The sequence below is a fragment of the Cupressus sempervirens genome, chromosome 3 (assembly GCF_028749045.1).
Source record: "Cupressus sempervirens isolate cs-2001-9-10 chromosome 3, ASM2874904v1, whole genome shotgun sequence".
In the NCBI taxonomy this organism is placed as follows: Eukaryota; Viridiplantae; Streptophyta; class Pinopsida; order Cupressales; family Cupressaceae; genus Cupressus; species Cupressus sempervirens.
This window is the reverse complement of record NC_143120.1, coordinates 124,212,906-124,227,896: the sequence shown is the minus strand read 5'-3', so window position 1 is coordinate 124,227,896 and position 14,991 is coordinate 124,212,906. Positions and strand designations below refer to the sequence as shown.

Sequence of the window (14,991 nt, the reverse complement as noted above, 5' to 3'; positions counted from 1 at the left end):
TGGCTAACCAAAAGCCATTTCTTAATATTAAATTATTAATTTACCAATTTCATTAAATACCAAAAGCTTTCAAGGCGAATTTAATCTATTAAAGCCAATTTTTGCAATTTTCCTCTAAATCGATTTTGCTAAATAATTAAAATTTTATGACAAAAAAATAAAATTGCCTCTAGAGTAAAAATCGATTTTGCAATTTAACTTCATCTTACAAAATTAAATTCTATTTCACCAAAAAAATAAGATTTTCCAAGAACCTAAGTCTAACGAAAAATTTCCTTATTTGAAAATCATTCAAATTTACAATTAAATCCAAATTTTCAAAAGAAATCGTCTAAGTACAAAATTCACAATCTTATCCTGCCAAGTTGAAATCAATTTTGAACTTATTCGACCTAAGGACAGAACTGATAGCTCTGGAAAATCAAGTTGAAACCGGGTGAAAAATACATCTAACCTTCTCCACTGGCCCTAAAGGCGATTAAAAAGGGGGTCCCCAAGAATTTGGGGCGATGTGTGAAAACCTCACAACATATTCCTTGAAGCTGTGTTTTTGATGATTGATATAAAGTCTTGAATAGTTGCTTCTTCACTTTTGATGTGTGCCCATAATATTTGATCTGTCATAAACTCCAGTGCTGATTTATTGCTGAGTTTACACATTTATATATCTCTTGAGCAAGGTATGTATATTTGCCATCTAAGGCTTATTCAAGAACAATATTTATTAATCTTAGTCAGTGTACTCGAGGCTGCCATAGTGCTTTCTTAAACAAATTCCTTGTACTAAACTTTTCCTTGCCCTTATATTCTTCTTTCTACACTCTTCTCTTGACATTGATGATGACATCTAACAAACATAACCAAGTGTCTTGACATTAATAGTTATAGTTTTGTTCATAGTTTGCAGACTCAGACTTAGAGAGTACTCGGCAAGCCCAAAAGTTTCAACTCAGAAAAAACTCGGCATATACTCGACAAAAACTCAGCAACTCATATAGTACTAAAATTTAAAATCTCTTAAAGAAACTTTTTTTTTTTGCAGAATACAATTACAAAATGTATTAAATTAGTACCTAACATTTCAATAGAGAAAATGTGTAGTTTTATAGCAGTAAAATGATGTGAAAATTGCATTTAATCCAATGTTTTCCCTGCATCAACATTTTTACCTACATTTTTTCATCTATAAATATGCGAGAGTTAAACATGAGGGTACTCACCAAGCAAAAAAAACTTGGCAGTACTCGGCAACTCTAAGAGTACTCGGAGAGTTTACAAACTATGGTTTTGTTCATACTTATGAAGTCCTTTGACATCAAACACAATACATCCATCACCTTCTTCATTATTCCTTGGAAAATACGCAAGTTCAAAAATTATTATCTACGCAGTGCAAAGCCAAAAGCCTCTTTGAAAAATTCTCCATAGTTTCCCCTCTATAAGATTCCCTTTTATATTACAAATGAGCTTGTATACATTAACATTCCTAGAATTACCACCTATGTAACTACTTAAGATAACTACCTAAGGTCATCACTTAGGGTACTTGCTGACACATACGTTTGCAACCCTACCCGACGTATTATCCCTGGGCAACCTTGTGTAACATGGAAACAACCTCCAAGTGTGGGACTTTTCTCTAAGGCTGAATCTCCGGAGAAGGCCGGCTTCCTCACTAGCAGGGTGCACCTAAACTAAGACTTGGAAGGAAAAGGGAAGAAGGAAACAAATATTAAATGTTGAAAGGGAAAATGGTGATGCACCAAGATAGAACTACGGTTACAACTCTGCTTATAGCCGATATGCGACATATATATTAGCAATGAAGAAATGGTCCTTTTAACATGTCATGGCCGCAACAAATCAATTCGCACCGCTGTCAAAAAATGCAGGATGGGATAACACACAAGGTTAACCCACCGCGTACACTTGTACAGTTGACCTGCGTGGAAAAGATCTGATTTGCCCAAGAGAAATGTGGACCGTCAATATAAATCTTCCATTTGAAATGGACAGACCAAATACTATGAAAATCTCCCCAATGAAAGATTAAAACACAACTGTCGATGTAAATCTATTCATATCAAACAGACTGCTAAGATGCAACAAATAATCTTCTAAAAAGAGGTTAGATCTAACGGTTGTCGCATGTTCACAAAAGGCAAAAGGCAGTAATGCGAAAATGCGAGGGTCGTTGGATGCACGCAACTTGGTCAACACTAGAGATTGAGCAACTCAGCAAAAGAAGAACCCAAGTTCACTCGGTTAATGAAGGAAACAAGCCAAAACTAAGTCACTCGAAAGAAGAGTAAACCGAGCTAACTCAGTTAAAGAAGGAACCAAGCTAACACAAAATGTTAGCCGCCAACTTTAACGTGTTAACCCACTACAAAGAATCCGGCCCACTGAAGATCTCTCATATTAGTTATCAATGATGGGCTGAATGGGAGCAAAAATAGCCAACAGTACCCACTTGAGAGACTTGTTTGGTTAATCTTTCCTTGGATATATTAATTGGGATATTCCAAGGGTCCCTAAATATAGTTTGTCCTCTTGTACACATGTGGAGGACATGTCATTGTTTGTCCTTTATTCCACATGTAAGGACAACTCTTGTTTATTTCTTTATTTAGTTTATCCTCCTTAAGAGGATTGTGACACTTTGCACACACCTATTATGAATGTGGCATTCATAGAAATGGGAGTTACAAATGCAACTCCTCTCTCATCTCTATATAAGAGATGCTCCTCCTTCTTTCTTCAACACACTCTTAGCACTTGATGTTATTGTATTGAGCTACTTTTGCTCCAACACTCTCTCTCTCTCTTCTCTAGGCATTTGCCTTCATTGATAATACTCACAAGGGGTTTTCTTTGCTTTCCTCTTATAAATCCTTGTCTCCATTGTTGAACCATCTTGGTGTATGCTCTTGGAGTTTGCTTATCTTATGGTAACATTGTTTCACACTTAACTTACTTGGATTGTTTCTCGTTCCTTGCTCAACATTATCATTTCTTACAAGACTTTTTTGAGATAGTTACTTAAAATAATTAGTTAGGATAGCTTCCTAAAATGGTTACTTAGAATAACCATGAACCATTATATGCACACCTTCAAATCTGAAAGAGGGAAGTAAAATAGGACATAGTTGAATCTGTTATCCTACCTGATCATTATCATATTTTGTTGCAACCACCAACATTGCCAAATCATTGAAGAGTGCACAAGGATTGTTAGCAAAAGTATGTCTTTTACTATGACAGTAGATAAATAATTGTCTCTCTTTTCAAACTCAGAGAAGTTATTCTTGATCTTTAATACCCTATTACCTTCAACAAAATATGATAATGACCAAGCAGGTTAACAAATTCAACTAAGTCCAATTTTACCTTCCCCTTTCAAAATTGTAGGGGTGCAGGATAATGGTTCATGGTGATCAAGAATGGGACGTTTGTAAAAGAAAGCATTCAAGCCTCCAAAAGATTTTGAATGTGGTTCATAGAGCAACAATCTCTTATCTCATGGGTTCTTTCTTTCTGACAATACTTGAATTTCCTCCCTTTAGGGTGAATTTTGACAAATAGATTTTCATATCCAAATCAAAGAAGTTTTTATACTAAAACCTCTCAACATTTATATAGATAACTAGATCCTTTTCATATGACAATGACTACTTTTAACAATTAACAGAAAATAATTGTAATCATATTCAAGATCGACTATTAACTATTCATAACTGTAACTTCATGGCCAGCTGAAACAAATAGATTAACAACTAACTATCATAACAGTAATCATGATCAACTGAAAATAAAGTAATCATATGCAATTGAAATAACAATTAACTATTCCTAACTGTAGTCATGTTCAGCTGAAATAAAAGATTAGCATCTAACTATCATAACTATATTCATGATCAATGATTAACAAGTAAAGCAAATGTTTAACAAGAAGGAAGGAACATACAAGCATCATCGGAGGATCTTTTATCTGGTTGTGCAAGCCTCAACATTGGTGAGAGGAGAACCATTGTCATAGGTTTAACCTCCCAACCTCGGACCATACTTATCCCCACACATTCTATTTTATTAGAATGGCCCTCCCTACCTCGAGATTGGGCTTGGGATGTTCTTCACTCCAGCCATCCGAGCATCCAGGTGTTTTGAGTGCCCACTCAGTTATACCTATATAACTGACGTTATGGACATCAAGTGATCATTAAATGGCACATATGCTTATAAACTACCTTGGCCAAGGATTTCCGATGGGTACATTGACCCAATCACCACCACTCGACTTGACAACAAGTTTCATTTTAGGGATAAGCATGAGCTATTAAACATATTTCTTTTAAATTATTCATGTATGATTCTTTTTTTTTTTTTCCTTGCAGATTTGTTCCACCTCTTCACCATTTCATGGCTACCAGCTGGTGAATCCCCAGTGCATTAAAATTTATGAGTTCACTACCCTTTTTCACCTCTTCACCATTCATGGCTTCATTGCCTAAGAATCCCAGGTATTTTGGAAGGGCTATGAGCAATCTGCTCTTAATTATCTTTTATCATAATTGAGACAACATAAGACTTATTATTATTATCAGCAACTTCATTAAGGCTTTTACACATATTGAGACTCCTTAAAAAAATACTACTCAACCTCTATTAAAGATGGTTCTGGATACAATGAAAATAGGAGAAACTCATTATAATTCTCAGGGGACAGTCATCAAATCATACAATTTAATCACAGTCATTGAGAAAAGACTCCTAAGTATATAGCCGGCTGCAATAGAAGAAGAAGCATTCAAAAACATGGAAAAATAACTCATGAACTGTTATGTATTCTTGGGGGTATTTACGATCTAATCGACTCCCTCTCGTTCTTTAGCGCCTGTCTTCAGTATCCTAGCCGGAAATGCTTGCTCGGCTGAGTTGGAAACACACAAAACTGAACAAGGTTGGAAATTGCAAACGTATTAATGGCAGATTGCAGACGTATCAAGGGCATTTGCAGACATTTTAATGGCAATTTGCAGTTGATTCAATGGCAAGGTGTATATGCATCAATGCAGAGTTGAATTGTTTTGTGAAGCAAAGGAGATTTGAAACGTAGCAAGGTGGAAGAAGTTCGGGCACCCAGGGAAATGGTGATCTTGTCTCTCCCTCACAGCTTCCATAAATGGAGACATTTACAACTCCTTGGCTTCCATCGGTTACAAAAGATCATAGCCGATTCAAAATTCCAAGTATTAAATTCGATTATGAAAAGATAGGGAAAGAAAGAAGAAATAAAATAAAAAGTCGAAAAGGGGAGTTGAAAGGTCATAATTTCATTGTTATTATAATAAGTACTTATATACATTTATGTAAGTATATAAATGGGGTGACATCATTAAATTATGTTATTATAATTTATAGGTACCATTTCATTTGTATATTTTACGTGTGTAAGTATTTATTATAATAATATGATGAAGATCATTTAAAAATCTCGAGGTATGTATTATATTTTAGGTTAGATTATTTTATGTTTTTCCTTGATTATTTCCTTAATAGCTCATGCGGGTCCCGTAAATGTATCATGTGATCAAGTCATCGCATCCTTTCCAAGGAAGTTTAAGGTCATACCTACCGATTCTAATGATTGAACTAAGCGAACACCCCATTCCGATGATCTCGTTTAGCAATGCTTCCCCCCTCTTCATCTTCTCTTGCAATCACCCATGAAAACATTTTCGCCATAATAATAATTTCATAATAATTTATAAAAACATATTAATTACTATTTTAAATCAAACAACTATTAATCACCTAATAACAGTTATTGGTTAACGACCATCTTCATTAACAGTTAATACAACGTATAGAAATAACTAACTATTTCACATGATCATGAAAGAATAATTCGTTAAATCCAATGCTTATGAACAAATTTAAAATTAGGTCAAAAATTTGGGAAGTAACATGAACCCTATTATAAAGTTTCTGCAAATTCTAAGTTTTAGCTCTGAGATAATACCTTTCTTTACTATTGCTCTTTTGATCTTCTTCTTCTTCAGAATGTAAGAAGTAATTTTCAGAATATTAAATGTTATTCTAAAACTTGTTTGTCTTTGCAATAATTCGTATAGGGCAGATTTGCTACAGAGTAGACTGCATATTTTTTTGTGTGTTCTTTATCCACAAATATACCCTATATTAATATGCACCTAAGGGCATGTCCCTAGAAGGGACATGTCCTTTCCTAGGCCGGCCTCTAACTAATTCTAAAAATCGACGACTAAGGAGAGGACTTTAATTAGTTAACAAACTAACTAAAGTAGCAATGATTTAACTATCGATAATGCTTCTAGGAAAGCCGATTACTAATAGAATAAGCGCCATTAAATATAGGCCTCTAAATCATGCAAGAACGGGTGTATTCGATCTATAATTAGATCAGTGTGATCTATCAAAGTTACGGAATTAACACTCCCTCTTAACTTAACAATCATACTGAGAGATGACATATCTAGCATCATCAAATAAGATAAATAAGCATAGATTGATACTCTATATCTATCTGAATCTTCTTAGCATGTGGTATCATCGAACACGTGATATTTTGTCATATTACTATACTTGTGATATGACTTATCACTCATACTAGTGATAATGATATTGCATGGAATGTAATATATAGGATAAAACTGGGAAATCCTTCCTTTATCCAAGTTGTGACTCATAGGTACTGGTATTCCTATATCATAACATGATTTTGAGTTGAGATCTACCAGAACACAGGATAAACTCCAAAGAATAATAAAATTCTCCCTTTATCTAAATTGTGATTTATAGGCATAACAATGTCTACATCACAATGTGAACTTGAACCCATCTAGACCTGACAATAGAACTCTACTATTTAGCACATTATCTAAGAGATCGTCATCTCTTATAATGTCATTCGTACAAGTGTTCATTATCTCAAAGATCATCACCTTTTAAATAATGAATATAAATGGTGAATCCCATGACAGTCAATAGCCTGACAATAAAATTATTTTATTTATAATTTTAAAGAATACAAAATTTTATAATTCAACCATACCAAGTTTTTTTCTAAAGTGATCTATCTTCACTCAAGAGAGAGGTTTGGTAAGAATATTTATTGTCTAATCTGCAGTACAAATGTATTCTAATTTTACAGTATTCATGTCTACCATATCTCTTACATAATGGCAAGGATTTTCAATATGCTTGGACCTGTCATGAAAAACTAAATTCACAGAAAACTTGATGGAACTCTGATTATCACAATGAATAATCGTAGGATTCATGGCTTGACCAAATAATCCCACAAGTAACTTTCTAAACCAAACTGCTTCCCGAGAGGCCATCGCTACTGCAATGTATTCGGCTTCTGTAGAACTTTGAGCTACTGAAGATTGCTTTCTGCATATCCATGATATCATTGCTGATCCTAAACTGAAACAACATCCTGCAGTACTTTTTCTATCCTTAACACTTCCACCCCAATTTGAGTTTGTGAATCCATGTAAATCCAAGTCAACTTCCTCATATTTGAGCCCAAGGTTAAGAATGTCTTGTAAATATCTCATAATGTGTTTGACTGTAACTATGAATCTCCTTTGGCTCACACGTAAACTGACTTAAGGCACTAACAGCATAGCAAATATCAGGTCTTGTATTTACCAAGTACATAAGGGACCCAATCATCTGTCTGTAGAGAGTAGAATCTATGGAAGGTGATTTTGTTGCCGCTTCTTTAAGTTTATGTAGATTAGTCTCCATTGGAGAAGACGTAGACTTGCAATTCCACATTCCAAATCTCTTCAAGATATCTAATGTATACTTCCCTTGATTAAGTATAATGTTGTCAGAATTTTGCCTTACTTCTAGTCCTAGGAAGTTATGAAGGAGTCTCAAATCTTTCATCTCGAATTCTCTAATTAGATCTTTCTTGCATTTATCTATAAGATGATCATCACCTATTGTTAGTAAATCATCAAAATATAGTATCAAAATTACCATATCATCTTTATCCCTTTTATAATATAGATTTGGATCAGCTTCATTTTTGCAGAATCCTAAGCCAGTGAGATACTTATCGGTTCTTTTGTACCAAGCCCTTGGAGACTATTTAAGTCCATAGAGAGTTTTCTTAAGCCTGCAAACAAAAACTTTAAGATCATGAGTTTCAAATCCTTCAAGTTGCTCCAAATATACCTCTTCTATAATCTTTCCATTCAGAAATGTTGTTTTTACATCCATCTGATGTACTTTCCATCACTTTGATGTTGCAATGGCTAGGACTGCTCTTACAAACGTGTATCTGGCAATAGGAGCAAAGGTTTCTTCATAATCAATCCACTCTTGCTAAGAGAATCCCCTGGCTACAAATCTGGCTTTATATTTTTCAATGCTACCAACAGCAGCATGCTTTATTTTAAATATCCACTTGGAAGAAACAACAAATTTTCCTTCAAGCCTTGGAACAATTTCCCAAATAGCATTCTTCATTATGGATTGGTATTCTTCTGTCATAGCATATTTCCAAGTTGTATGTTTAATAGCATCCGAAACATTGGTTAGTTCTAATTTAGACAAATCATTCATGTTTGTTGTATAACTAAAAAATCTTTTGGATCTTTTGCTTTCTCTGACTATTTCAAATGGTGCAGCGAAGTCTTGTGCTTCCTCTATTAACTTAATGGCCCAAAGTGGTCTTTTCTTAGAATTTTGAGTTTCTTCAAGATTAAGATTTTGAATTTCATCTTCAATTTCTTCAATGTTCTCCCTCTGAGACTCAAATTCAGTATTTCTTTCAATACTAGGTAATGGAGAGGGTTCTTCAAAACTTAGGGCTCTTTTGAATGCTAAATCTTCTTCAAGAATTACATCCCTACTGAGTTCAACATTTTTCCGACAAGGTATGAAAATCCTATATGCTTTAGCTATTTCACTATACCCTACAAAAATACCTTTCCTCCCAGAGGGTTCTAACTTAGTTCTCTTTTCTTTTGGAACATGTTTATATATTGGGCACCCAAAAAATCCTAAGATGACTTATATGGATTTAACCTTAGTAAACACTTCTTCAAGAGTTTTATCTCTAAAGTAGGAGTGAGGACTTTTGTTTTGAATATAGACAGCAATACAAGAGGCTTCTACCCAAAGATAATATTCTAGATTTTGATCAAATATTATAACTCTTGCAACTTCTATAATTGTTTTGTTCTTCCTTTCTACTACCCCATTTTGTTGCGGGTTATAAGGAATGGTATACTCCTTAATTCTTGTTTCTTTACAAAACCTTTTAAACAAATCTAAGGTGTATTCCCCTCCATTATTACTCCTAAGAGTTTTAATTTTATGTCCTAATAAGTTTTCAATTAAGGCTTTAAATTCTTTAAATCTCTTCAAGATTTCTTTTGATTCTTTGCATTTTAAGAAGTAAATCCAAGTTTTCCTAGAGAAGTCATCTATAAAAAGTATATAGTACCAGAATCCTCCAAGAGAAGTAACAGACATAGGTCTACATAAATCTGAGTGAATTAATTCCAAAACATTGTTAATTTTTCTAGTGCTATCATGAAATGGACTTTTGGTGTTCTTATCTAGAGCGCATCCTTTGCATATGCTTAAGTGATCTTTATTCAGTTTAGGTAAACCAGTAACCATCTTCTCCATAGTTGATAAGGTTTTGAAATTTAGATGTCCTAAACTTTTGTGTCATATTTCGTTTATATCAGCTTCACGAATTAAGGCTTGAATAGGTCAACTAGGTTCTGAATGTATTTAATACAAATACCCTTTTCTTTGACCAATCAATTTTGCTTTCTTAAATGGGGAGTTCTTAGCCCAAGTTATAACTTTACCATCCATGAATGCAACATTATGTCCATCATCTTCAAGTCTTGTAACCGAGATTAGATTCATTTTTATTCCCGATACATAGAGTACTCCTTTGAGAAGAAGAGAACTACCCAACTTTAGTTTCAAAGTGCAATTTCCAATTTCTTGTGACGAAATGTGTTAAATTATCACTGGTGATGACTTCGCCATTAACCTTTTCTGATATAGAGTCTAGTGCTTCTTTGTATCCTGTAATACGTCAAGATGGTCCACTATCAATGCTTTACTTGAGACTTCATTTGATAGTGTCGAATATAATGCACGATTCTCAAGATCATAGTTATCTTCTTCCCTAGTAATGTTTGTACAGTTCACTCGTTGTTTAGGATTCTCAAGGCAATTAGATATGTAGTGTCCAAACTTTAAGCATCTGAAGCATTTTATTTTGGATAGATCTTTCCTAGATTTGTCATTCTTTTGATTACCCCTTTTCTTCTTGAAATGTTTCTTCTTGCCTTTACAGGAATTTGTATTAAGAACATGAAGCTCTTCATCTTCTATTTTTAGTTTTCCTCTTTTCTTAAGTTTTCTAGATTCTTCTTGAACACAATCTCCCTTAAGTCTATTGAAGTCAGGAAGATTATCTCTGGCACTTACTCCTTGTGCGAATGTTTCCCATGAATCTGGTAATCCATCCATAGCCATCAGTGTTAGTTTCGTGTCATTAATGATGGTTTCTATACTTGCAAGTTCATCTCTTAGGCCGGCAGCCCTTAAGAAGTAAGAATTCATCGATTCTCCCTTTTTTATTTGTATGTGATTTAGTTGCCTTTTTAGTGTGCGAACTGTAGTTGCATAACCTCATATGCATTTAATAATGCATTCATCATATCAAATGTTGTTTGATGTTTCGTTGGCATGGGTACTATATCGTTTTTCACTCCATCTAATATGATCTGAATGGCTTTCCTATTTCCTTTACTCTAGATAGTTTTATGAGGTTCAACAGTACATTGTCTGGATGTTGAATCAACAAATTGTTTTACATCATTTTCTTCGAGAATCGTCATGATTCTGAATTTTCAAGCATCAAAGTGTTCTTTCCCATCAAACTTGTCCTCGAGTCTGATTGTGTATGCCATTGAAGATAGAACAATGATGCTAGATATATATCAAGTCTGATTATTTAATTTGCAGAGCCTAGGTTCGACTACCAGGGCTCTAATACCATGTAAAGTTTCTGCAAATTCTAAGTATCAAATCTGAGATAATACCTTTCTTCATTGTTGTTGTTCTGATCTTCTTCTTCTCCAAAATGTAGGAGGTAATTTTCAGAATATCAAATGCTATTCTGAAACTCGTTTGTCTTTGCAATAATTCATATAGGGCAGATTTTTATTCTGAAACTCGTTTGTCTTTGCAATAATTCATATAGGGCAGATTTTTTGAGGAGCAGACTGTATATTTTTTGTGTGTTCTTTATCCACAAATTTACCCTATATTAATATGTCCTTTCCTAGGTCGGCCTCTGACTAGTTCTAAAACTTGGCGACTAAGGAGAGGACTTTAATTAGTTAACAAACTAACTAAAGTGACAATGATTTAACTCTCGATAATGCTTCTAGGAAAGTCGATTACTAATAGAATAAGCGCCATTAAATATAGGCCTCTAAATCATGCAAGAACAAGTCTATTCGATCTGTAATCAGATCAGTGTGATCTATCAAAGTTACGGAATTAACAAACCCCCCTCTTTTGCCTACCAAGACGCCATTCAGATTTTGCTCTGTCTTCGTTTATATTTTAGATTGTAGCTTCTTTAGAGCCTCTTACTTGGCCTATCGTATCTAGCTATATTTCCAAGTCATATTGTCCTGCGGATACTAATATAATCTATTTCTTTTCTACTTTATAACTTGGTACTGTACTTAAAATTATTGCAATTTGATTTATAATGTAATTTTATTGTCTGTTGAAAATATACTATAAACTTGATCACTAGAGATGGAATCTGGCAAAACAGGCGAGCCTACATTGGTTTTGTTAACCCACTTTGTAATGTTAGTTATTTGATGGACGTTTCACTTGACCCAATAACTGGGACAAAACATCGATTGTTTCCATCAAACTGTTTATTCCGAAGCTAATGGAGCATTTTAAACTTTCGCATGGGCACCTAAGAGAAGATATGCCCCTATATTACTACTGTCTTAAACCTTGAAAATCAAATCATATTCCAAGAGAAGAATGGTGAAAGGCTTCATCGAAAAGGCTTGAGGCTAAGTAAAACTGACATATACGATATAGCCTTGAAACTTTTAAATATTTATTGCCAGCTAGAGATGGAAGTTATCTGATCTACATGATACGACTTTGCATTTAAATTTACAATGATGAACAAGAAGACTATGCAGCATATGAACTGCAATTTCACGGGCAAGCATGCAGGTCGAACGACAAGAGAGCACAAGATGCTGAAGACGCCTTGTTTGCTGTTAATAATCTCTTGAATCTATAAGATTGTTTGATTTATGTAGGTTTTCCAATAGAAAAAGAACTTGATGCAGAAAAAAATGTAAAATGGGATTTTTGAAACCGTACTTCGGGATGGTACTGAAGACCATAGAGTCTCTTGGCTGGATTTTGTATGGCAGCCACAGCATTCTGCAGACTTGTTGCCACAACAGAAAACCCTTCAGGCAACTTGACCACCTCGTCCCCATGGCTCATCCACACAGCCTGCCTCTCTTCCACAGACTCCCCGTACAAACTGCTCCCCTTCTGAACACGTATCTCCATTCTCCCATACTCCTGGCTCTCTGCGGGCTTTACCTGACCGCCCAGCATCTGCACCATCAACTGGAGGCCATAGCAGATACCCAGTACAAAAATGCCATTCTGAAAGACATAGTCCCAAAATCCTTGGGGCAGAACGGGTGCGCCCTTCTGGTGAACGCTGTGAGGACCCCCTGATAAAATTATCACCGATGGTTTTGCCTCTGTGACTGCAGACAGTGGAGAAGTGCCGGATATACAAACAGAGCATATCGACATCTGCCGAATGCGCCGAGTTATGAGATGGGTGTACTGCGAGCCGAAATCCATGACCAAGACCACATTTAGTGAGGTGCTAGCTATCCTCTCCACTTCCTTCGCCATGGCCGCCCTGCAGCTTCACGACAAATCCTCTTTGAAATCTCGTTTGAGACGGTTTAGGTAATTCCTTTTAACTGTTGCTCATGTTTAATTAGGTTTCCGCCTCAGTTTTGTATTCGGGTTTTTTATGGCGCCAACGTGAACTGCTTTCATTGTATTCATCGCACCCCTCTTTTGACACAGAATCTAGAGTGATATGCTAATTGGTAAAGAATAACGGTTTTTTCCTAAACAATATTATTGAGAGGGCATGAATTTTGGAGGGGAAATAAACTAAGCATACACATTTTAATTCGATCAATGACACTATCGAGACGTGTAATTCTTAAACATCGTCAAATTCCAAAATTATTGTAATGTTATAATTAATATTTATATTATTATAATATTTTAATTTTAAATGTAATACTAAATATAATAAAATATTTATATTTAAAAGTGTGATATTCATTAATAAGGGTATGTTTGGTTGTGGGAATATAAAAATGGGAAAGGAATACTTATTTTCGAATAGAAAATGAGGTTATGTATTCCTATTCTTGTTTGGTTCACCCAGAATTTGATGCAGAATTCATGGACTCAAAATTTTAATTTTCTAAAATTCAAAAAAATTGGAATAAGAATAAGTATGCATATTCCACCTATTTAGGTGGAATAGCAAATCCTCATTTTTGGGCCAAAATTGGAATACGTATTCCAATTTTATTCCTATTCCAATTCTGATTTGGTGCATCCAAACAAAGAATTTAAAATTTTAAGAATATACATATGCCTATTCCACTTGTATTCCCATTGCCAAACGGACCCTAAGGGTGTGTGAAGGCGAGTAGTGAGGCACAGAGTTAGGCTAATGATTTCGGTGCTACACATCAACTTCAGTTTAAATTTCACATGGTCATTGTAAATCCTTTAAAGGGCGTGTATGTAGTTGAGTTGGTGTGAAGGCAAGTTGTGAGGCATGGTGTTATGATCTCAATGTTATGCATTAGCTCTGGTTCAAATCTCACCTGGTCACCACAAACCTTTTAAGGGTGTGTGTATAGTCAAGTTGGTGTGAAGGTTTAGTGTTCGGCTAATGATCCTAATGCCATGCATCAACTCAAGTTTGAATCCCACGTGGTTATCACAGACTCTTTTATTGTTTAGCAAAATATTTCACTATTTCTTTTAAACCTTTGAATGATGGCTCTCAATCAGCGCCTTAGACGTGATTTTATTCAATGTGTCAGAAGACATTACAATGTGTTTCCTCTAGGCATCAATGACTATTCAACATGAGAGAATGTTTGGAGCATGGTTGGGAACCTTCACATTTTCAAAAATACCCAAGGACCCAAGAAGGATCGGCCTCTCCAAGGAAGGGATAAATCCTTTGCACTAACTTATAACTCTCACATTCTAGTCAACAAATCTCAAGAGGTTTGGCCGCTAAATTTTTAAGGCTATGTAAACATGTGTTTGAAAAAACCTTTCAACTTTAAAATGGTGGAGCAAAGTTTTTTGGAGACCAAAAACCCCCTACTTAATAGCTCAAAGTTGTGAACAAACCCCTCACAGAATCCATTGCACAATAGTTAAGGTACTAATACAAAATAATGAATGGAATGGCTCTATGAATGACCTCTAGGACAAGGCTTCCTTCATGAAATGGAGTGGTCCATGGCCAGCTTTAGAAAAGATTAGTGATTGATGTGAGGCCCAATGGGGGAAGAGCAAAACTATCAAAACTCTCCCCAACGACTTTTATCTAGTGATATGTGAGAATAACTTGGCAAACCCCATATTCTACAATATGGGCCTTACGTGATGGAGAGGAAAGGATTTTACATCAATGACTAGACGCCTAATTTCAATCCCAAAATAGAAAGCATGGATGAAGTGCTCGTTTAGGTAAGACTATATAATCTTCCTCATGAATACTTGAATGAAAATACCCTTCATGATATTAGCAACAAACTCGGTACCCTTTTTAAA

At 35.0% G+C, this 14,991-nt stretch overlaps 1 protein-coding gene across 1 annotated transcript in view; it reads right to left on the bottom strand.

Moving 5' to 3' along the window:
• LOC149565095 (uncharacterized) overlaps positions 1-13,060 on the bottom strand; it is a 39,972-nt gene extending 26,912 nt beyond the window's left edge. Inside the window, exon 1 of the mRNA XM_089818640.1 lies at positions 12,463-13,060. Coding sequence (XP_089674766.1) covers positions 12,463-13,020 — 558 coding nt within the window. The 5' untranslated portion in view covers positions 13,021-13,060. The remainder of the gene's footprint in view (positions 1-12,462) is intronic.
• Positions 13,061-14,991: the final 1,931 nt, after the last annotated feature.